Source organism: Triturus cristatus, chromosome 1_2 (genome assembly GCF_964204655.1).
Source record: "Triturus cristatus chromosome 1_2, aTriCri1.1, whole genome shotgun sequence".
Classification (NCBI taxonomy): domain Eukaryota; kingdom Metazoa; phylum Chordata; class Amphibia; order Caudata; family Salamandridae; genus Triturus; species Triturus cristatus.
This window is the reverse complement of record NC_140580.1, coordinates 1184717916-1184741684: the sequence shown is the minus strand read 5'-3', so window position 1 is coordinate 1184741684 and position 23769 is coordinate 1184717916. Positions and strand designations below refer to the sequence as shown.

Sequence of the window (23769 nt, the reverse complement as noted above, 5' to 3'; positions counted from 1 at the left end):
ATACCAAAAGTACATTTTCATCTTCATAAAATATCCACTTATCAGTAGGTTTTTTTCCCCGCAAATTGTCAGCAGCTGCCCGAATATCTCTTCATTCATTAAATCTCGCGTGATGGATACAGTTCTATATTATAGAACTAAAGTCCATAAAACAGTCCAAGTATTTTCTTTTAATTTGGATACTCTAATAAACTATGCCTTTTATAATAGCAGCGTGTATCACATTGGATCAGGTGATGCTTTTGCCATGTCAAAGCTGGCCGCCCTGTAAGACACGGAATTGCAAGACATTTGTTGGAGAACATTCAACAATAGACATGGTGGCCATGGCCACACTCTTTGCTCGGGGTACTCGTAGTGGACTTACGCAAAGTAGACGCTCGGTCTTCTACACACATCCTTATGTAGCATTACTGCTTGGATGTCCAGTCAGCCGGTGAAACAGCAGTGTCACTTGCAGACCTGCACAACCGTTTCCATGAAGGAAAGCCTTGTTCCACTGATGTCGCGTATGAAGCTGTTTTGGTAATCCTGATTCAAGCACATGAATCGATGAAAGATCCCGTGCATAGATTCACAAGCACCGACCCTTTCCCAGTCTTGAGGCTACGGAAACCTTTGATTCAACGTATGAAAATCAGGCAGGTGAAGCTTGAGGAGCATTGGATAATTGAGCCTGATTGGCTAGACTCCAGATCATAAAATGAGGTGGATTGGCCGTTTGTGGTCTATGTATGTTTTTCCGTTTGTTGCAATGTCAGTTTCTGTATTGAAATACTGCCATGCTAACGTGGATTCCAGAGGGTTCCCAGGCTGACATCAGCATGCGAATCCATGCAAGATACCAAGGCTGAAGAAATGCAGCTACAGGTAAGGAACCTTTTCTTACAATACTTCATTGTGGTATTAAGACTATTTAAAAAGAATCACTGTGGCAAACGATTGACAATTGTTGTTCTCTATGCTGCAGTTTTGCTCCTTGAAGGGTTGGTGTCGTCCTATTGCAATGACATACATTGGTTATACAATGGTGCCCTCGGGGCAGCAGTCTCCCCTTGGCACCTCCAGGGAGGGAACATATCAGTAAATGTCGCAGCCGTCCACAGTCACCGCGGCCTCGGTCATCATGGATTTACCATGTGCTGTGCTTCTCTTGCAGGAGAGCCTTGGAGTTATGGCCAAGGAAAATGAGGACCTGCGATTTCAAATCAGTCGCTTGAGTGCAGCGTTGGATACTGGAGCGTTCAACAGAGTCCAGGGTGAGTGACTCAAATGGGGCAGGGGTTCAAGGAGATAGATCTGCATCTCTGTAGAACCAAACCAACCCCCTCAGCAGTGTGTAAACCTTCCTGTCCACTTCACTTTAAAGACCTTCCTTGAAGGGTAGGGCAGCTTAAGTATTATTTGTCCGTCAGTCACCTAGAGTCTCTCCTGTTTGAACGGATCTCGATGGTGATATCATATTTTGCATGTGTTTCTTCTTTAAGCCATCTTGCTGCCTGGCATGTGTTGTCTGATAGCCATCTGAAGTTTTTGAGTAGGCACTCTCCTTGTTCATTTCTTCACTGGCAGTGGTGGCTTTTCCATCAAGGGCCGAGGCTTTCTTACTTAAATCTCTATAGGGAAACTTCCTACCCGCTGGGCCAATTAAAAGGTCTGTTCCGTTCCCGTAATATGACCGCTAGATGTATGAGGTCTGATGCCTTTTAAGTGTGGGCTTGTATTTGTACGTCTGGACTGGTTAGTGCTGAGCTCCATTGGAAATTCACAAAATGGTGTTTTATACTGAGCTGGTGAAGTCCATCTTGCGCATCCGAACCTGCACGTATGCACTCTCCTGCCCTTCTCTGTGGACCTGTTTGCCCAGTCCTTATGTGTTTAGGGTACACACCTCTCCCCTGTTTGCCCAATCCTTTTGTCCAACCCTCCTAGTTTCCTGTGTTAGCGATTTCTCCCCTGACGACCACTCTCCAGTCCAGCGCACAGCACTCTTTAGTCAGATCAAACTGGTATTGTGTGGATACTGGGCCGGGAGCTGCCACAATCTGCTCAGAGACAGTAGGAAGATGATCCTTTAGGGGAGGAGTTTTAAAACCTTAGAACAAGGCCTGCATCCTCCCCCCCCCCCCCCCCCCACACCCCCCTCCCCCACCTTGTTGGCTCTGACTTCCTGCCTTGGCCAACAGAGGGATAGAAGTACTGGCCACGTCAGCTAGCTCCTCATTCATCTGTTAGTGCTGAATTCCAAGAAGACCTGCACGCCCATATAATGAAAGTATTCACCAGAAGTGACGCCTCTGCTCAGTGGCCCTTCTTCCTTTAGACTGTGTCTAAGTTTAAAAAAAGCTGGTGGAGTCATCTTGCTGCTAGACCTGAGCAAAGAAGCAAGACCCACTTGTCTAAAAGAGGAGCTTCAGTTTGCCTACCAGGAGGAATGAGATGATCTCTGGGGGGAAAAGCCAAATATCTTCCAGGAAGGAGCTGCATGAGGACAGACTGAGACTGCCTAGGAGCCACAAGGTCACTGCAGCCCAGCTGCCCAGGAAGACCATTGCAGCACATGGTCGAAGGGTTACTCCTTCCCGTCAGGGATTGGGCTTGGCAAGCGTGCATTGTCCCTGTCCGGTGCCCCTTCTTATCTTAAATCAGCCCCATAGAGACCTGGAGACAGTTGGCCAGTATGCCCCTGGTGTGCAGTCTCGTTACTGGGTTATTAGCAATCTGGTCCCATTCATCTTCCTTATTTATTCTGCCACCTTGGACTGCCTTGGATGTCCCACCGCTGAAAGACCTATGTTGCTACTGATAAAACTGAGTTAGAAGCATGCAGGCCTTTTGGGTTCTCCTTTGGGACAAGTAGTTGAAAGTGGCCCATTGTTTAACTGTCCTCAACTAAAGCAGATTGGCTATTTAGACCATGAATCAGTCCCTGGTTTACAGTCACTGAAATGTGACTCGTGGTGACGGAACACCGACCACCTAATCAGTCCCTGGAGCACAAAATCTTTTTTTTCAGGCAAGCAATCATGTTATTTGAGTGGTCAGTTTTTGGGCTACTTCCTAGATTATTTTTATGATGCCTCTTTAACTAAAGAGTATGTTTAGACACGAAAATGAGTACTTTGAAGTAGAGATTAGGTACATGTATCCTGGCTTATGTCCCCCTTAACCCACCTCCATTTTGCAAGAGAAACCCCAAAAGTCTCCAAAAAGATCCGATTAGATCCAAAGCATCCCATGTACAAGAACACTAGCCATTGAGCTGTATGCTAACTAAACATCTGGGGCCAAGCCGGAAGGGAGCTACGAAGGTGTTCAGGTTTGTAATATGACCCTGGTTTAGTTTGCTACTCATAGTCTCGAGTGCACTATTTACTTACCTTTTAATAATAGTCTTTCTTTTTCTAATGTAAAGTACTGACTGGCCTTTGATGTTAATGCATGTTCTCTATTCTCTCTCCTGCCCCTGGAGCAAGTCTTCACTGCTCATCCTCGTTAGCACGAGAGAATGTAGATTCTCCAAGTTAGGTGTAGCGAGAATCTGGATTTCATTAAGGACACGTAGGCTAGCATTATGCATCAACTTTTATTGCCAGGCTCCTTGCAGCACTTCAAAGTATTACATCACAAACAATAAAATTCCTGAACAAAGAATGTCCAATATATATATATGAACTCCATCACAGCAGCCATCTTCCTCTTTTATGCTGCTCTGGACCCATAACACTTTAACTTCGCTTTCTCTGAATAATCCACAAAAACCTCTCTCCCGACATTACTGGTTATCTGAAACAACAATAACAATTAATGTTTTCTTTTCCTTAATTCTTTACAATCCAAACAACACTTCAATTCAATTGTATCCACTCCCCCTCCAAACACATACCTCGGAGTGTGGGAGGGATACTGTTAGCCTCCTTGTCATTAATGAAATCCAGATTCTCTCTACACAAACTTGGAAAATCTACATTTCATGACAGGACCGGAGGCTAGCATTATGCATGTTCAAAGCTGTGCAACAACCACAGATGAAACATGACCTAACGGTTTCAAATACAAACGTGCAAAAACATCAGCATTGGACCAATCTGCTGCATGCAAAATCTCCTCTAAACGTCCTCCTGACATGAAAGCCTTACTTGCCATTGCCCCCTTTACCGAATGTGCCCCAAAAACCTTCATATCCACACCTGCTTCCAACATACAACCTCTTACCCATCTCGCAATGGTTGCCGATGTAACCGGTCTATATGGTTTCACATAAGAAACCAAAAGCTGATCGTCACCATGCCTCCTGAACTCACTCATCCTGCTTTCATACTCATTCAACTACACACAATGTAGGATGATCTTCAAACTTAGGATACAAGATAGAAGTAGACATGCATGTTGTTCTTTTATAGATCCTAAATAACACACCGGCTGGAGTATAACATCTATTACAAATTTCTAAAGCTCGAACATCTGATACTCTCCTAAAAGAAATGAGACCCAACAAAGTTGCCAACTTACCAGATAGCTTTTTAATATCCAAACATCTATTCATTGGCCAACCTTCAAACATTTGAAGAAGCTTATTTACATCCCATTAACAATTCTACCTAGGTTTAGGCGGCCTCCGCAAACCTATTCCCTTCATTACTCTACAAACCAACAGTTCTCTACCTATAGAACAACCACCTACTAAACCATGACCTGCAGAAACTGCAGACCTATAAGAATTAATTGTCCTATAACTTAAACCACTTTCATACAAAGAAGATAAAAAATTTACCAAATCTATGGAAGATGTCTCCACGGGATCCAAACCCCGTTTCATGCACCAACAAACCCACTTCTTCTATGCTCCAACATACCTGTTCCTGGAACCCAAGATTCACTGAGTAACTCCTGAGCCTGTTCCGAAAGGCCTCTGATCTGCGTGCCTCTCCTGAAATCTTCCAAGCAAGAAGCCTCAACGCCCCTTCCAGGACCATGAAAACCTCCTTCTGCCCCTAAAAGAACATCCTCCATTTCCGGAATCAAAAGACTCCTCTATAGCCATTTCCAACAAGCCTGGCCTCCACGCCTGTCCTGCCCAAAAAGGTGTCACAATATTCAATTGACATCCCTGTCTCCTTACCATTAACAAAACTCTCTGAATCATCGCAAAGGGGGGAAAGCATCCTTCACTTTGCTCCAATCCTGTTGAAACGCATCCACTTCCTCTGCTAACGGATCCGGTCTCCAACTGTAGTACCTTACCAGTTGATATGTCCGCTTTGACGCAAACAAATCCACTTCCAATGGACCCCATATCTGACAAATTCCCCTGAAATAGTCTACATTCAGCTTCCAATTGCTGTAATCCCTCAGATATCTGGAATTCCAATCCGCCACTATGTTCTCCATACCTGGAAAATACTCTGCCTTCAAACCTATTTTCTGCTCCAAACAATAATTCCAAATCTTTTCTGCCAAATGAGTCAGATTCTTCGATCTGCTGCCACCCAACTTGTTTATATAACGGACTGCCGAAAGATTGTCCATCTCTAACACATTTAAATTCCCTAATTTATTTCCAAAACTCTGCAAAGCATAAAAACCTGCTCTCATCTCCAATCCATTGATATGATCTGACTTCTCCTCCAAAGACCACTTTCCTCCTGTCTCCTGAACCTCTAAACATGCTCCCCAACCAAAAAGACTTGCATCTGTTTCTAATACAAAATCTGGACAAATCCCAAAAATTGCTCTTCTATTCCAGGCCTCCAGATTTCCTAACCACCAAAGCAACTCCTTTTGTGCCTCTGACGATAAAACTACAAGATCCCCATACCACAAACCTTTCCTCAGGGAATCCGCCTTCAATCTCTGCAAGGCCCTGTAATGAAGCGGACCTGGAAAAACCGCCTGAATTGAAGAAGAAAACAGTCCAATCACTCTTGCTAAACTCCTTAGAGCCACTCTCTCTTTCCTCAATACTCCCTTCACTTCTGACTTTATCTTCGCCACCTTCTTCTCTGGCAGACTTAATGTCTTTTTTACCGTGTCTACCACAAATCCTAAAAACTCCAAACACTGACTTGGTTCAAAAACTGATTTTTCCTTGTTCACAATGAAACCCAAGTCCTCCAAGAGTCTCATAGTAAGATCCAATTGTTTCCTCAAAACAGAATTAAAAAGACGTCTAAGTACATTATTAAACGCACACCTCTCTCTCTCAATAATTTGGCTACAGGCCTCAACACCTTTGTAAAACACCAAGGTGCCGACGCTAGACACAATGGGAGAGCACAAAACTGGAAAAGTTCCCCCATCCATCTGAATTGCAGATACTTCCAACTCTCCCTTGCAACCAGAATCGTGAAATACGCATCTTTCAGATCCAATTTCACCAACCAGTCGTCTTCTTGAAGAATGTCCCTTAACAGATGGATCCCCTCCATCTTGAAATGTCTGTACACCACATACTGATTGAAACCTCTCAAATTTATCACCGGCCTCCATCCCTTTTCTTTCTTTTACACCAAAAAAACAGTGCTTACAAATCCACGATCCTTATCCAAAACTTTTTGAATTGCCCCCTTTTCTCAACATCTCCTTCACCTCCTCTCCAACAACTACTTGCAGATCCCTCTGAAAAACTAACTGTTTTGGTTCCTCCAACTGAAAAGGCTCCTCCTCGAACTCTATTACATAACCTTTTACAGTCTGAATAACCCAATTGTCTCTTGTAATTAACTCCCAGTTTTTAAAAACCATTGTAACCTTCCCCCTACCTCGCAGGGGATAGAACCAGTAATGATCCTCGTACCTACTTTGTGATCCTTGATTGAACTGCGCACGCCCTGTTCCTTGACGCACTCTGCCACCTCTTCCTCTCTGAGGGTAGAAACTAGTCGCTGACTGAAATCCGAGCCCTACTGAAGTTTCGTTCAGGGAAACTGGCTCTTGCCCCAGCCCTGTCAAAAACTTCTCTCGAAAAAAAACCCTTCTAAGAGAAGATTGCGCCTTGTCCAAACTAGTGAAGGTTGTTACATATTTACTAACTCCCTTCACCAAGCCATCACCAAATAGATACCCCCTTGTATCTTCTGTGGAGTCCTCTTTCGCAAAATCACCAAACTTTGGGCTTATTTTGATCAGGATTGCTTTCCTTCTTTCAGCAGAAAATGCTGAATTCACATTTCCCAAAAAACAAATGGCTCTTTGAGCCCAACCTCTTAAGAGCTCATTATCAATCTCTACGCTCTTCATTTTCGCTTCTTCTGCCATGTCTAAAATACGAGCCAAAGGTCCTAAGACATGCAAAGACCGGTCCTGGCACTGCTTAAGCGCCCGTTCTAAACTCTTCCTTGGATCTCTCCCCGTTTTGAAGAGATAACTTATCAGATCCGGATCTAGATCCGGGGTCATGCATGCTTTCCCGTCCACTACCGGACACGAACACTCTGCCCTCATAACTGCTCTTGCTTCTTTCTCAAGAGGCCTTTTAATCCAGAGTTTTAGAAAGCTCACAACATGTAACAGCGGCCACCAGTCTGAGCTTTTTGCGTGACCTATCGACTCAGGGCTAAACATATCTTCACCCTGAGGATCCTTAACTATTCCTTTCTCCTTCCTTTCTTTTTCCACTATGTCAAAATCTAGATCCCATTCATCATTCATATAATCGCCTAGCATAAACTCATCTGCCTCCTCTACAAACTCCTGATTTTAGGAGCTCTTCCTCTTGACTATCTCCATCAGTTGTCCTGCTTTGGACACCCTCTTTTGTGCCGCGCCAGACACCCTCCTCATTTGTGGCGCTAGGCTCACCTTTATTTCTGTTCAAAAATCTTATTCCTACCTCAATATTCTTTTCTAGTCCTTTTTCCATATCTTTTCTCATCTCCTCCCTCCCCTTCCTCCATTGACCAATATTCATCTTCTGAGCAATCCACTGCTCTTTTCTTCTTTTTGAGCACGCTTTCCAAAACCTTTCATTGAGGATCTCGTCTCCTCTTGAACAACCTTCCTCAAATTTGCATCCGCAGTCTGAGAAGACTGTGCGCACTCAGAGTTCTCCATCTCAAACACTAAATTCTCTTTGAAAATTCAACTTACTAAAAATATAATTTCTACTTCTTTTTTAAAAAAAAATGTTTTATCTTTAAATAAAATTCGAACTTCCTAAACACTATAAATAAAAATCTACTTAAACTTCCTTCTACTAACCCTTCTAATACCTCAAATTTCCTTTCTTTAATATTTAGTATTTATAAATGTTACTCGTCATGCTCCGAATCAGTTGACTAACGAAGAACAGCTGATTGTCAAAATTGCCGGCAGCGCTACGATAATTATTTCTGCTTAACCAAACAATTGTTAAAATGGCCTCCAAGCGTCACCACGCAACGTGCGTAGTGACGCGATAAGGAGCACCACCAGGCACAACTGTGATGTTAAACAGTTCTTTAAAGTGACCCCCAAGCTTCACCGCGCAACGTGCTTAATGACGCGATGCGGCACATCACAACCTCGTGCTATGGAATTTCATCCACTTCATTCCCTCGCGCTTATGCGCGCCCTGCAGCGAGCGACTCAAACTTAAACAACGCTCGCACCGCAACGATAAATGCCTTCTTAATTTTACATACATTTCTTCCTACAACTTCACAAGCCTGTCAAAGAATAATAACCTCCTAAATTTTCGCCCACCATTCCCTACCTCTAAATGACCCATAAATTGGGTCTTTTAACTAAATAGCTAAACCATTAAAAATTAAATTTTCTATACTACACAAACTAAATCTAAACTAACGACATTTCATAATAAAATCATTATAATATGTGCATACAACACTGCAATACAGTATTAAACTAAAGATAAATAAAGAAGTACTTATCTGCCAAGGAGCAGCAATGAAAAGTGAAAGATGGCTCTTGTGATGGAGTATATATATATATATCATTCTTTGTTCTGGAATTTTATTGTTTGTGATGTAATACTTAAGGAGCTTGGCAATAAAACGTGATGCATAATGCTAGCCTCCGGTCCTGTCATGAAATCAACTGTTTAAGGGGAGTATCTTGGTGCCCAATTTGGAGTGCTCGAATATCTTGGCCCTGGTGCACCAGTGGTATTAGACAACACCCATACAAAGGACTTGCACAGTAAACTCAGTGTTCCAGGACTCCAAGAAGAGGGCAATAACTCAGCCCCCTTCGTCGGAGGTGGCTCTGTGGCTAAGTTTACAGTGTTTTTGTTCCCCTTCAGGAAGATGGTGTTCAGATCATCCGCAGACCTTGTGGAATGGGCGAGTCTGCATGCTGTAGGGTTCCTCTTGCAGCCTCAGCCTCACACCTATTAGAAGCTTCTCATTGGGGTGTGACCCGTTGCCTTAATTTAATACTGGAGCAGTGCAGGGACAAGTCAGGCTGCTGTGACTTCATGAAGATTGCTGTCATTTATGCTGTATAGAAAAAACCTTTTCAAGGGTAGAGCCGCTGGCTCTGGTTTTGAATCCTCAAGCAACAGAGCCACATATTGTTTATCCAGTGCAGATGTTTTCTCTCCTCCTGCTGGGCCCACCCTCCCTTCTAGCTGATTGTGGATACTTGTGAGGACCCTGGCTTCCCATACACCAGTGCCCACTTTCTACTAGACACACTTGACTGCCTGTCTTCCTTATCTGGCTACTCAAGACTTTCAATGTTCCTAGATTCCTTCCCGATTGCTCGCGGCATGTGACAGGGGTGCCCGCTCTACGCTCTGTATATGGAGCCCATTGCCCAGAGAGGGCAGGAGAACCCACTGATCTCGAGGGTACGGTTCGGCGGGGGGACACCACACAATAAGCCTTTATGCGGATGATGTTGTCGCTACGCTGGATGAACCCTGGACCTCCATCCCAGTGTTTTTGCCGAGCTCGGGAGCTTCGCAGAAGCCTCAGACTTCCAGGTCAACGTTTCCAAGTCACAAGTCCTTCGGATTTCCCTCCAACCCTCCACCAAGGAGGCCCTTAGACAGTTATGCCTGATTCAATGGGAGACGGAATCGATCCCATATCTTGGCATAATATTAGCGACATCAACCCAAGCCACTGTCACCTCAAATTATAACCACCTCCTTTCCCAAACTCAAGGAGACCTACGCCGTTGGCGGCCATTCGGCCTCTGGTGGCTGTGTGGCTTGCTCCTGAAAATACTGTACCTCTTCCGTACGCTCCCCAAACTCTGGGACAAAAGTAGGTGCAGATCGATTGGTCATCTCTTTCACATGGAAGGCCCTCTTACTTTCGAAGATCTTTGCTCAGCTTTTGCGCTACCACTTTCAGCAGTAATTCCACTGGGTCATGACCCCTCGATACACCCAGCGGCTCAAAGACCCCTTACCCCGTACGAAAAGTGGTTAAACTGCAAATCCACGAGCAGGCACCTTATTACGGAGCTCTACCACCTCCTACGCCCTCCAGAACAGGTGGTGAAACCCGCAGGACTCGGGCACTGGGAGGCGGAACTGAGAAGCACACTATCGCAAAAGGAATGGGGCGACATCTTCTATCGAGAACGCCACGCAGCACAAAACGTCTCTAGCATAGAAACAACGACCCAAATCTCTACATATTGATATCTCACACCTCCTAGACTACACAGAAGTAACCCCTCCCGCAAATCAGACTGCTGGTGAAACTGCTGATCCTAAGGCACATGGGATTGCCCCCTGCTTGCCTCATACTGGGAACAGATCTTAGACAATATACAAATACTTTTAGATACGCTGTGAGAAAGTGCCATCTTTCTTGCATGGTATGCCCCCACTTTTTGCTCAATTGCTGATGTACTTTGACTGAGTGTGCCCTGGGCTCCTGCCAATCAGGTAACCAGGGCCTATGTTCTTTCCCTAAAACTGCATTGAAGCCTAAACCCAATTGGCATCTCTGGCCACATGTCAGCCCCTGGTAAATGGTACCCTAGGTACCCAGGGCCCTGTGACTAGAGAAGGCCCCTAAGAGCTGCAGCACTTATTGTGCCAGCCTTAGAGGCCCTGTACCCTGACACACACACACACACTACCTTTGCAGGCTGAGTGGCTTGGTGCAGAACAAAACAAAGTCGACATGGCACACATGCCTGTGTGCCATGCCCACAACACACACTGCCCTGGCATACCTCAGTCACCCCTCTAGCTGGGTGCCCTATGCCAGTGGTGTAGGTACAGGTGCATGAGCCCTGTGCCCCTAAAGTACCCAGGTCCATTCCTGGGCACTGTAAGTGCAGTGTTGCCATTAAGAGAATATGGTGCTGGGAGGTCGTCATCACGAACTCCACAGCACCATGGTGGCTCCACTGAAGACTGAGAAGTTTGATATTAAACTTCTCAGCACATTAAACCCGTACTGATGCCAGTGTGGGATTTAATGTACAATGCATGACAGAGGGCAACTTAAAGTTGCCCCCTGAACCTAACCTACAATCCACATCCTGTCTGAGGGGCTGCCTAGGCTGCCACAGAGCAGACATGTTGCTGGACCCCTGGGTAGAGAGCCATCCGCTCTCCCGGGCCTGCAACAATGCACATCCTGGGTGAGGTGCTAGGTCTCTTCCCCCAGGATAGTCAGGGAAAGCTTCAAAGGCATGCCGCCTTTGTGAGCTTCTCCAGACCACTTGCTGTACTCAGTAACTGGCCCCTACCGGTTCTGACCCCCACACTGGCGGGAAACCCCAAGGGAGGAAAGACAGGGGATGTGCCAGCCTCTGCCAACCCCACCCCTCAGGTGGGGGAGTCGAGGTGAAGCACATCTCCGGGCTCTCGCCATCTTGAAGATGGGGAGCCCTGCCCAATCAGGACTAGGCTACTGCCCCCCTCCAACAGGAGAGTGGCAGGATAGGGGGTGTACCCACCCCAGGGAAGGGACCCATTGATCCCTGCCCTTTACCTACCTGTAACGCCGCTAAATTTAGTATTTAGGTGCACCCTGAATCTTCCTTCCTCAGATCCCGAATCCAAAACAAGCCAGTAGAACAAGAAGAAAGAAGACCTGCCGTGCAGCTGCTAACAAGAGGAAGACACCAATTGATTTGCCACAGCCCTACAGGCCTGTCGACCCTCGAACCTGCTCCTGCTAAAACCCGGCGTCTTTATTGGTCAACAACCTCAAAAACCCCGGAGGACCTGACTGCCTTGTGACTCTACAAAGACTGGGACTCCCACGAGCAGTGGTACTGCTCAAAGCAAGTAACAAGCCCCTGGTGCCAACCAGGAACCACGACTCCTGCACACGCCAAGCCTGGCCTGTGCCGGAGTGGACAAAGACCACGAGGACGTCTCCTCGGCGACTGTGACCCAGAATCCAGCACCCATGGTCCCACCTCGACGCTCCTGACGACGCCTGCAGCCTCAGAACCAGGGGCCCCTCCAACCGCGACCAGCTGAGGGTAAGATTTCCCGACGCGAAAAGACACCCCGGCGCCCTGTGGCCCCCTGTGCCCAGCTCCTGGGTGCCTACCTAACCTACAGCTTCCCAACTTACCTCTCGAAGTGGTGGTCGCACCTGAAGAATGTTCGTTCCCGAGCTTGCAGCCTTTGTTCGTCACTGAGCTTCTCCATTGAAATCCATTGAGCGTCCAACGGTTCAAAAGCACCCTGCATCCAGCCGCCCGAGTGCCCCAGGGAGTGCAACCTCTGTCCTGTTTTTCTTCCCCACATGCCCTAAGCAAGTGACCAGTGTGAGAAAGTGGCTCTGTATACACTGTTCCCAAATAGGTACACAGTCCCCAGAGGTTTGGCAGAGGTTAAAGTTAGATATAACCTTACTCTCTGAAGTGGTAGCTTGGTCGAGCAGTAAGGCAGTATCAGAGGACAGTGTAAAGCATTTGTTGTACACACTCAGTCAGCAAATGGTCTCACAAACTCAATAACTGAACTCTAGGCCAATGGTTTATATATAAAAAATATATGGTTGTTTCATTTTAGAACCAACAATAGGTATCAAAATATACTTTCTCAGAATGAGATGCTTTAGTTAAATACTTTGCAATATGCAATTGACTTTTAAATGCAATGGTTACAGTTTGTTGTAATAGGCAACACAATTTCAAACTCAATAATACACTGAGCTCAATGGGAACTTTAAGTTATATGCAATTGATTACTTTCAAGATTACTTTTCTAACTCCAGGACTGGATCCTAGAGTCAGTCCTGGGACAGTTCTTAGAAACAAGTGAGTAAATTCGGTTAAGTTACTGTTGTGATTTTTAAGCAATATTTTGCCATTTTAAAAGTTGACACTGTTACTTAGAAACTTTTTCTGATCAAATTACCAATGTTATCCTACGGAAGGAAATTCACTTAGCAGGTAAGTGGGGTTATGGTTACTTTTTCTAGGTCAGTGTTGGATCCTAGATCCAGCACTAGTGTACCACCTGTAAGCAGTTCAGAAACTGCGTTTAAGTTATACAGGCGATTTTTAAGGAATATTTTATAAGTTTGTAAAATCGACACTTAGAAGAAATTTCATAGAAAAACAGTCAATGGTTCCCTATGGAAGAAAGTTCAAGTTACGGGTAAAGTATGTTCTCGTTACTTTTGTAATCCAGTGCTGGGCTCCTAGGCTCAGTACTGGAGCATCTATCTAAACAGGTAAGTAATTACGTTTTCACAGTTGGTACAATTTTTAAAGAATATTTGTAGTTTGCAAAAATCGACACTTAAAAGAAATTTCACAGAAAAACAGTCAATGATTTCCTATGGAAGAAAATTGGGTTAGTGGTAAGTACGGTTGTGAGTACTTTTCAGGGTGAGTGCTGGGCACCAAGATCCAGCACTGGGATCTCTCCTAATAGCAGGTGAGTATTTTAAGTTTTAGAAACTCCACACTTAGAAGAAATTTCAGAAGAAACCAGTCAATGTTAACCTATGGAAGAAAAGTGAGTTATCGGCATTTGGGTAAGTACTCGACTGGCAGAGTTAAGGTTCTGAGCACAGACACAGGGGTCTCCCAGGGTCAGGTTGGTACAGTTTTTACACCCTCAGCGGCAGTGGGGCGGCGGGGTGCAGGGTGAGTTAGGCCCAATGTTAGCCTATGGGAGGCAGGGGGGCATTGGTTGGTGGCTGCTGGCTAGCAGGCCACACGGCTGTGGGAGCTGGGCTCCTGGTCACTTGCTCAGGGTAAATGGGGAAGTAGATAGGTGTAGAGGTTGCACTGCCATGGCCACTCGGGCGGCTGGGTGCAGAGTGCTTTTGAGCCTTCGGGCGCTCAATGGATTTCAATGGGAAAGGTCAAGGACGAACAAAGGCTGCAAGCTCGGGGACGAAGATTCTTCAGGTGCCACCACCACTTCGAGAGGTAAGTTGGGTAGTTGGAGGATATGTAGGTACCCAGGAGTCGGGCACAGGGGGCCGCAGGGGTGCCTTTTGATGTCGGGAAATCTTACCCTCTGTTGATCGCGGTTGGGGGGGGTCCCTGGTTCTGAGGCTGCAGGCGTCGTCAGGAGCGTCGAGGTGGGTCCTTGGGTACCGGATTAGGGGACACAGTCACCGGGGGGACGTCCTCGGGGTCTTTGTCCACTCCGGCACAGGCCAGGTGAGGCGCGTGCAGGGTTCGCGGTTCCGGGCTGATGCCAGGGGTTAGAAACTTGCTTTGAGCAGAGCCACTGCTCTTGGGAGTCCCAGATGCTCAGTCACAAGGTAGCCAGGTCCTCCGGGGTTTGTGAGGTTGCTGGCCACAGGAGGTGCCGGGATTTAGCAGGAGCAGCTTCGAGGGTCTACAGGCCGGTAGGGCTGGGGCCAACGCAGTTGGTGTCTTCCTCTTCTTAGCAGCTGCACGGCAGGTCTTCTTTCTTCTTGTTCTTCTTTGCTTTTTCGGAATCTGGAATCTGAGGAGGGAAGGTTCAGGGTGCCCCTAAATACTAGATTTAGGGGCGTTACAGGTAGGTAAAGGGCAGGAACCAATGGGTCCCTGCCCTGGGGTGAGTACACCCCCTATCCTGCCACTCTCCTGTGGGAGGGGGGCAGTAGCCTAGTCCTGATTGGGCAGGGCTTCCCATCTTCAAGATGGCGAGAGCCCGGAGATGTGCTTCACCTTGCCTCCCCCACCTGAGGGGTGGGGCTAACAGAGGCTGGCACATCCCCTGTCTTTACTCGGGGTTTCAGACCAGTCTTCCCACCAGAGTGGGGGTCAGAACCGGTGGGGGCCAGTTGCTGGGTACAGCAAGTGGCCTGGAGAAGCTCACAAAGGCGGCATGCCTTTGAAGCTTCCCCCTTCCCATCCTGGGGGAGGAGACCTACCTAGCACCTCGCCCAGGATGTACATTGTTGCAGGCCCAGGAGAGCGGGGGCTCTCCACCCAGGGGTCCAGCAACATGTCTGCTGTGTGGCAGCTTTGGCAGCCTCTCAGACAAGACGTGGATTGTAGGTTAGGTGTCAGGGGGCATCTCTGCCCTCTGTAGTGATTTGTACATTAAATCCCACACTGGCATCAGTGCGGGTTTAATGTGTTGAGAAGTTTGATACCAAACTTCTCAGTCTTCAGTGTTGCCATTATGGTGCTGTGGAGTTCGTGTTTGACGAGTGCTCAGCACCATATACTATGGCAGCACTGCACTTACAATGCCCAGGAATGGACCTGGGTACTGTAGGGGCACAGGGCTCATGCTCCTGTGCCCACACCACTGGCATAGGGCACCCAGCTAGAGGGTTGGCTGATGTATGCCAGGGCAGTGTAGGTTGTGGGTATGGCACACAGGGATGTGGGCCATGTCGACTCTTTGTTTTGTCTTGTACCCAGACACTCAGCCTGCAAGGGCAGTGTGTTTGTGTTAGGGTACAGGGCCTCTAAGGGTGGCACAATAAGTGCTGCAGCCCTTGGAGGCCTTCCCTGGTCACAAGGCCCTGGGTACCATTTACCAGGGTCTGACATGTGGCCAGGGTTTGCCAATTTGGGTTTTAGGTTTTAGGGAAGGAACATAGGCCCTGGGCCCCTGATTGGCAGGAGTCCAGGGCACACTCAGTCAAAGTACATTCAGCAATTCATCAAAAAGTGGGGGCATACCATGCAAGAAAGATGGCACTTTCTCACAACCAGAAGCCCAGCTCCCACAGCCGCGTGGCCTGCTTGCCAGCAGCCACCAACCAAAGGCCCTCTGCCCGCCATAGGATAACATTGGACCTAACTCCCTTTGCTCCCGGCTGCCCCTGTGCCGCTGAGGGTGTAACAACTGTACTTACCTGACCCTGGGAGACCCCTGAGTCTATGCCCAGAACCTTAACATCACCAGTCGAGTACTTACCCAAAAGCCGATAACGCACTTTTCTTCCATAGGGTAACGTTGACTGGTTTCACTTGGAAATTCTTCTAAGTGTCGAGGTTTGAAACTTCAAAAGATTCACCTAAAATCAGCCGAATAACGAAAACGAAATTACTCGCCTGTTATCAGGAGAGATCGCCCTGCTGGATCTTGGTGCCCAGCACTGACCCCGAAAAGTAATTACAACCGTACTTACCAATAACTTGATTTTCCTCCAGAGGATAACATTGCCTGGTTTTTGCCAGAAAGTGTCGATTTTTTAAACTTACAAATATTCCTTAAAAATCGCCTGTGTAACAAAAACAATGTCTTTAACTGTTTACAGGAATTGTCCCAGGACTGAATTCAGGATCCAACCCTGAGTAAGAAAATCACACGCAAAATAATTGAAATTGCATTTACTTAAAAATTCCCATTGAGCTCAATGTTATAATTTTTTTTTAATTGTGTTGCCTATTGCAACAACTATAACTATTGCATTCAAAAGTCTATTGCCTATTGAAAGTATTTAACTAAAGCATCTCATTCTGAGAAAGTATTTTGATACCTATTGTTGGTTCTAAAATAAAACTATATATTTTTATATACAAACCAATTGGTCTAGAGTTCAGTTATTGAGTGTGTGAGACCATTTGCTGACTGAGTGTGTACAGCAAATGCGTTACACTGTCCTCTGATACTGCCTTACTGCTCGACCAAGCTACCACTTTAGAGAGTAAGGTTACATCTAACTTCAGCCTCTGCCAAACCTCTGGGGACTGTGGACTCTGTGCACACTGTACCTATTTGGGGACAGTATATACAGAGCCACTTTCTTACACACGCTTTCCGGCATATGTTGTCCTAGGCCTGCCCAATGCGCTTACATTTCCCCCCAGATCGCGCATCCCTCTCGCTGCAGGGAGATTGTGCCTCCTTTGCAGACTTGTGGCACCCATTCCTTGCCCTGTTGAGCTCAGAAATGGTGGAGCTTAACTGTCCCAAATACTTACGCCTTTCGCGTCTCACTACGCCTCCTCAAGATACGGCTTAATCTGTTCTACTAGGCTACACACCTCAGGAGCCCTGATTCTATATTATTGACTCACCAAGCGGGCCCAGGGGGGTTTCGAGATGGGGGTTGGGTGGGGAAGTTGCTTGGGGGAGACTAAGAGGGGGGAAGTTTAGGTTTTGTTTTCGTTTTGTGCCCTGCTGTACTTGTATGATCTACTTGGCTCATTTCTGATGGCACTGTTTTGATGCATAAACTATAAAACTGTACAGAGAGAAACCCCTTGCCAGAAAGGGACAGGGCTTAAATAAGACTATATGTCAAAAAACAATTCCCTCTGGGCATACATCACGCAACCACATCCACACCTTCAGCAACAAACCCTATTATTACGGAGTCCAAACCCTGATAATAGCCACAGTAGCAAATGAAAACACCAATGCACTGTTTGTAATAAAAGAATGTGTTCATCTTGATAACCAATTGGTCAATGAACACAAACTATTGAGAAACTGTCATGGTTGCCCTTTGTTTTTATAGATATATATACATTTTCTCACTCTTTTCCTTTCCGCTTTTCACCCCTATATATCTCTGCTTTTTAGTCTGTCGTGGTGTTTTAGATCAAATACTATTATTAATTTCGATTAACATTTTTTACTGTTATCACTATGAATATTAGAATTTTATGTTAGGATATTATGGACTATTGAGCTCACAACTTCTGGGTTTTTATGTATAGAATATTAATTGCACAATAATTTTTAAATAGTAAAATTAAGATTTGTTTTTATTACAAACAATAAATTGATGTTTTCATAAGGCACTGTGGATATTATCAGGGTTTTGACTCCATAATAATTGGGTGTGTGACTGAAGGTGTGGATTTGGTTTTGTGATATATGCCCAAAGTGAAATTTTTTTGGACATATTGATGCATAAACTAAACAACATATCAATAAAGATTTAAACCTAAAAAAGTAATGCAAGAAGTAACGTACACAGTAATCTGTAAAGTAACTGAAAAGTAATTTTAAACTGTTGACTTACCTGTAAATGAACCAACTGGATTTGAACATGCATTCAACTGTAATTCACTGCATAGTATTATTTCACTTACCTGCACCAAGCTTGGCTTGGTTCTAGAAATAAAATAACTAAATCAAATTTTTGATACAAATTGGTATGAGTTCAGTCTTTGAATGTGTGGCACAAGACACACAATTGATGGACGGAATGCAGAACAAATCAAAACATTCACCCCCAGTCAAGACATCTGGGTTAAATCCATCAGTCTTTTGCTCACCATGCCACCCCAGTTTAGGGTATGACCAGACGTGGGTCCCGTGCTCTCCATGCCACTGGAATCAAGTTATCCTAGCTGAAGAGAGGTGAAATCCCGAAACCGGTCCTAGGATGCTTGTTTCCAGTCCAGGGAGGACCTGGCTTGGCAGTTCCGGCTGGACTGTTCCCATGAGGCACAGGGTCAAGACTGATTTGCATATGGCTGGGTTGAAACTGGAACGACATGGTGAGCAAAAAAACGATGGATTTAGGCCCAGATCTCTGTACTGGGGTGAATGTATGACCTTGTTCTGCATTCTGTCCATCAACAGTTCTTTTTGCATTTGTCACCCCGAGTGGGACGGGTATGCTCAGACATGAGTCCCGTGCTCTCCATGCCACTGGATGCTTGTTTCCAGTCCAGGGAGGACCTGGCTTGGCAGTTCCGGCTGGACTGTTCCCATGAGGCACAGGGTCAAGACTGATTTGCATATGGCTGGGTTGAAACTGGAACGACATGGTGAGCAAAAAAACGATGGATTTAGGCCCAGATCTCTGTACTGGGGTGAATGTAGGACATTGTTCTGCATTCTGTCCATCAACTGTTGTTTTTGCATCTGAATGTGTGGCATCATTTCTTGTTTGAGGTTGTACAACAAAAGCTTACCACTATCCTCTTCTAAAGCCTTACTGCTGTCCCACACTACCACAAATAGAGAGTACTGTGCTATCTACTTTTACCTCTGCCTACCTTTGGGGTTCCCCTGTACTCGGTGCACACTATACCTTACTTTGGTATAGTATATACAGAGCCAGCTTCCTACAGTTGGCTACAAACCTCTTAAATTCATGAGTTCTGGAAAGTTTCAATTGATGAGCTGGAAAGCTAGTTTTACAATGTTGGCTGCTTGCTAGCCTGATCTGAAAGAGACATGTTAGTGATAGATTCCTTACCTTAGAATTACCCCCAGGCGCTAGTCTGGGTCTGGAAAGTTTTTCTCAGCAGTACCCCTGCGCGTCGGTAGGCATCGTCGTGCAGCTCCGCATTCGTCGTGGCGTTGTAGTCGCCGAGATGTCGCTGGAGCTACTTGGACGCGCCCACGCGCGCTGACGTCAATTCTTTCTTTTTCCGCACCAGCAAGTGCAGATCTGGAGAGAGCGGTACCCCCAGTCCATTTTTGACTGAGGATTTTGAGACTTTTTGTCTCTGTTCTTTTGAGTCTCTGAGTCCTGGTGTATAGGGATGCCCAGTTTTAAGTCCTACGAGGCTTGTCCCCGCATGATGTCGGTGACGGACCCGCACCGCGAGTGTCTCTACTGCCTGGGGCGCGACCACGACCCCTCGTCGTGCCATGACTGCCGGGCCATGGCTCTGAAAACTTTGCGGAAGCGGTCCCGAAAGTTGCTTGAGCCCCGGGAGTCGGCTCCGTGCTGTTCAAGGTCCCGTGGGAGGTCGAGGGACCGGTCGCAGAACCGCCACCATCATTCGACAAAGTCTTCGCACTCTGGGTCAGGTAAGATGAAGCTCAAGAAGTCGAAGCAGTGGCGTCGCTCTTCGCCTTCCCCTAGCCTGTCCCGTGACACGGATGAGGGTGCGGGTGGTGCAACCGCCGCGGCTCCGGAGGAGCCTAGTCAGCTGCCGACAGCCTACCTGCCTTTCCCGGGTCCGTCGGCGACTCCAGCCCAGCTGCACGAACTCCTGTTTGCTACGGCCCGCCTATTTGGCCCGTCGGGCCCCACCGGTGCACCTTCTGGCCCAGAGGGCCCGACCGGGGGTCCTCGCCTTCCTTCGTCGCCGGCTCCGACCCCGACGTAGTCGACAGTGACGGCCTCGGCGCCGTGAGACCCCCGTGGATCCATGCCTGGATCACAGCTGATGCCGGTTGGCCTCATACGACCTCCACCGGCATCGGCACCACCAGCGCCGGCTGGCCAGCCATGGCTGTACCCGGCTTCCTTCCTAACGTGGTCACAGTGCCGGAAGGGTGTCGATCGACGCCGATGGGGAATTTCTATCCCTTTCTCCACCCACCTCCTTTCCCACCTTCTAAGCAGGTTACGGAGGACGGGGAGGACTGGGAGGAGTCAGAGGGCCCTTTCGCAGCTCAATGCGAGTTAGAGCCGGACTGGGAAGAGGATTTGGAGGACGCAGGTGGACTGTATTTTTCTCCAGAACCTAGCGCACTGTCTCCTTCTACCATGGCTACGGAGGAGGGTGGTACTTATTCAGAGGTGTTGTGTAGGGCGGCCAAGTCTCTCCACCTCAAGCTCCCTAGTGGCTGTCAGGACTAACCTCCTGACAGAAGTGCTTCGACCAGCGTCTTCCTCTGCGGAGCCGCTGCTGCCTTTCAATGACGCACTTTCGGACGTTCTTTTGGGCACCTGGTCCAGGCACAACACGGGCTCCTGTGGATAGGAACGTGGCCCGACGCCATTGCCCGGCCCCGGGCGACCCCATTTTCCTCTCCCAACACCCTACCCCTGAGAGCTTGGTTGTCCAAGCCTCTGCGTCCCCCAGCACATTCCCTTCCGCGCCTCTGGACAGGGAATCCAAGAAACTGGAGAACTTTGGGAAGAAGATATTCTCTCCCGCCAGTTCAGGGCTGCGGTCTGTGAACACCGCATGCCTCTTGGGCCGTTATTCCCACTCTGTGTGGGATACGGTGGCGCAGGTGCTGCCTCAGTGTCTGGAGGAGGCCCGGACGGTGCTTTGTCAAGCTATTGCAGAAGGGAGAGACGCAGCAAAGTTCACGATTTGTTGTGGCCTTGACAGCGCCGACTCGCTGGGCAGAGCGATTTCCACAACAGTGGCGCTACGCCATCACGCCTGGCTGAGGACGACTGGCTTTTCAGGGGATGTCCAGAACACTCTGATGGACATGCCCTTTGATGGCACTCGCCTTTTTGTCGATAAGGCAGATAGCACGTTGGAGCGTTTTAAGGACTCGCGGGCTACGGCCAAGTCCTTGGGCCTTTGGGCCACGCGCACTTCTTCGACTTCTGCTTTTCGCTCCTTTCGTGGCCAAGGAAGGGGTGGTCCAGCACGTTAGTTTACGAGCCACAGGCCTGCGCAGCAACAGTCTCCGCGCAGCCGCAGACGTGAGGCCCACCGAGGTGGGTCATGGGGCCAGCGGGCGGGTCAGTCCACCACCACCCCTGCCACCACTACCCCTGCCACCACTACCTCCAAACCTTCCTAGTCCGGTGTTTCAGGCCCACCAAACGTCAGTGGGTGGCAGGATTCGCCATCACGTCCCACACTGGCGCACCATCACTTTGGACAGGTGGGTTTTACAGGTAGTCCGAAGGGGCTACTCCCTCCCCTTCAAGACTACCCCTCCAGCCATGCCACCTCAGTACCACCTTATGTCTGGGGATCACTTGATACTTCTCCTGCAGGAAGTTGCGGCCCTCTTGGCCAAGGGGTCCATCGAGCGCGTTCCGACGCCAGAAGGTCTTGGTTGTTATTCCCACTACTTCTTGGTTCCAAAGAAGGACAAGGGCCTGCGTCCTATCGTAGACCTTTGGAACGTCAATCGCTTCCTCCGGAAGGAGAAGTTCAAGATGCTCCCACTTGCTCAGGTCTCGTCCGCCCTAGACTCACAAGACCGGATGGTAGCATTGGACTTGCAGGATGCTTATTTTCATATCCCCGTCCTGCCGGCCCGCCGGCGTTCCCGTTTGGCCTTACCAGCGCCGTTTGGGTGTTCACAAAAGTGATGGCGGTGGTCGCAGCTCATCTGCGCAGATCAGGGGTTTCACTCTTCCCCTATATCGATGACTGCTGTTGAAGGCGGGCTCGCCCCAGGCAGTCGTCTCCCACCTCCAGAAGACGGCCGACCTCCTGCACTTTCTGGGGTTCTCCATCAATGTGTCGAAGTCGCACCTGATTCCCTCTCAGAACCTCCTCTTTATCGGAGCGGTTCTGGACACGGTGCAGTTTTGGTTTTATCCTCCCGAACAGCGAGTCCAGGACATTCGGGTTATGATTCTGATCTTTTGGCCCTTGTCCTGGATTTCGGTCAGGATGACCTTGAGGCTGCTGGGCCTCCTGCATCCTGCTGACCAATCATGCCAGGTGACATATTCGGGCTCTGCAGTAGGACCTGACGTTCCAGTGGGCGCCGCATCAAGGGGACCTGTCCGAATACGTCCAGATCTCGGAGGGCACTGCACAGCAGTTGCAGTGGTGGCTGACGAACCAGCATTGGGTCAGCGGCAGATCACTCTCCCTTCCCCAACCAGAGCACACGGTGGTGACGGATGCATCCCTCCTGGGATGGGGCAGCCATATGGGAGAGGGGGAGATCAGAGGCCTCTGGTCTCTGGCGGAGTCCAGGCTCCATATCAACCTTCTGGAGCTCCAGGCGATCCTACTTGCACTGAAGGCATTCCTTCCCTCTGTCAAGGGGAGAGTAGTGCAGGTGTTCAGACAACACTACCGCCATGTAGTACTGCAACAAGCGGGGTGGGGTTGTGGACCCTATGTCAGGAGGCTCTGCTTCTCTGGACATGGCTGGAACATCAAGGCATTTCCTTGGTGTTTCAACACTTGGCAGGTTCTTTGAAAGCCAGGGCGGACGAACTCAGCCGCTGGTGCATGATGGATCACGAATGGTGCCTTCACTCGGAGGTGGCGCAAGGTCTCTTTCAACAGTGGGGAGAGCCTTGGTTAGATCTATTCGCCACTGAAGAGAACGCGCAATATCCGCAGTTCTGCGCATTGGAATTTCCAAGGCGGCACACGCTTGGCGATGCTTTTCATCTCAAGTGGAGTTGCGGTCTATTGTACGCTTTTCTGCGTATACCACTTCTGCCCAGAGTGCTGAAGAAGATCAGACACAACCGGGCCCAAGTCATTATTGTGGCCCCAGACTGGGCTCGAAGAGTTTGGTATCCCGAGCTACTCCGTATGAGCGTGGATCCCCCGATCCGACTGCCTCTTCGGGAGGATCTTCTGTCGCAGCAGCAGGGGACGGTCCTCCACCCGAACTTGTCCAGCCTCCAACTCCATGCGTGGAGGTTGAGCGGCGGCGACAGTTGATTCCATTTGACTTGCCTCCTGAAGTCTGTGATATCATTCTGGCAGCCAGGCGTCCCTCCACTAAATCGGTATACGCCTGCAGGTGGAACAAATTTGTGGCATGGTGCACAGCAAAGGCTGTGGACCTCCTTTCTGCCCCTCTTTCAGAAGTCCTTTTGTTCCTTCTTTATTTAGCCT

The 23769-nt window shown here is 48.1% G+C and overlaps 1 protein-coding gene across 10 annotated transcripts in view; it reads left to right on the top strand.

Moving 5' to 3' along the window:
- The window catches only part of GOLGA2 (golgin A2), a 410097-nt gene that overhangs the window by 349843 nt on the left and 36485 nt on the right, over positions 1-23769 (top strand). For all 10 annotated transcript variants that reach the window (XM_085614120.1, XM_085614119.1, XM_085614117.1 and 7 more), the window contains one exon: positions 1160-1259. In XM_085614120.1, coding sequence (XP_085470246.1) covers positions 1160-1259 — 100 coding nt within the window. The remainder of the gene's footprint in view (positions 1-1159; positions 1260-23769) is intronic.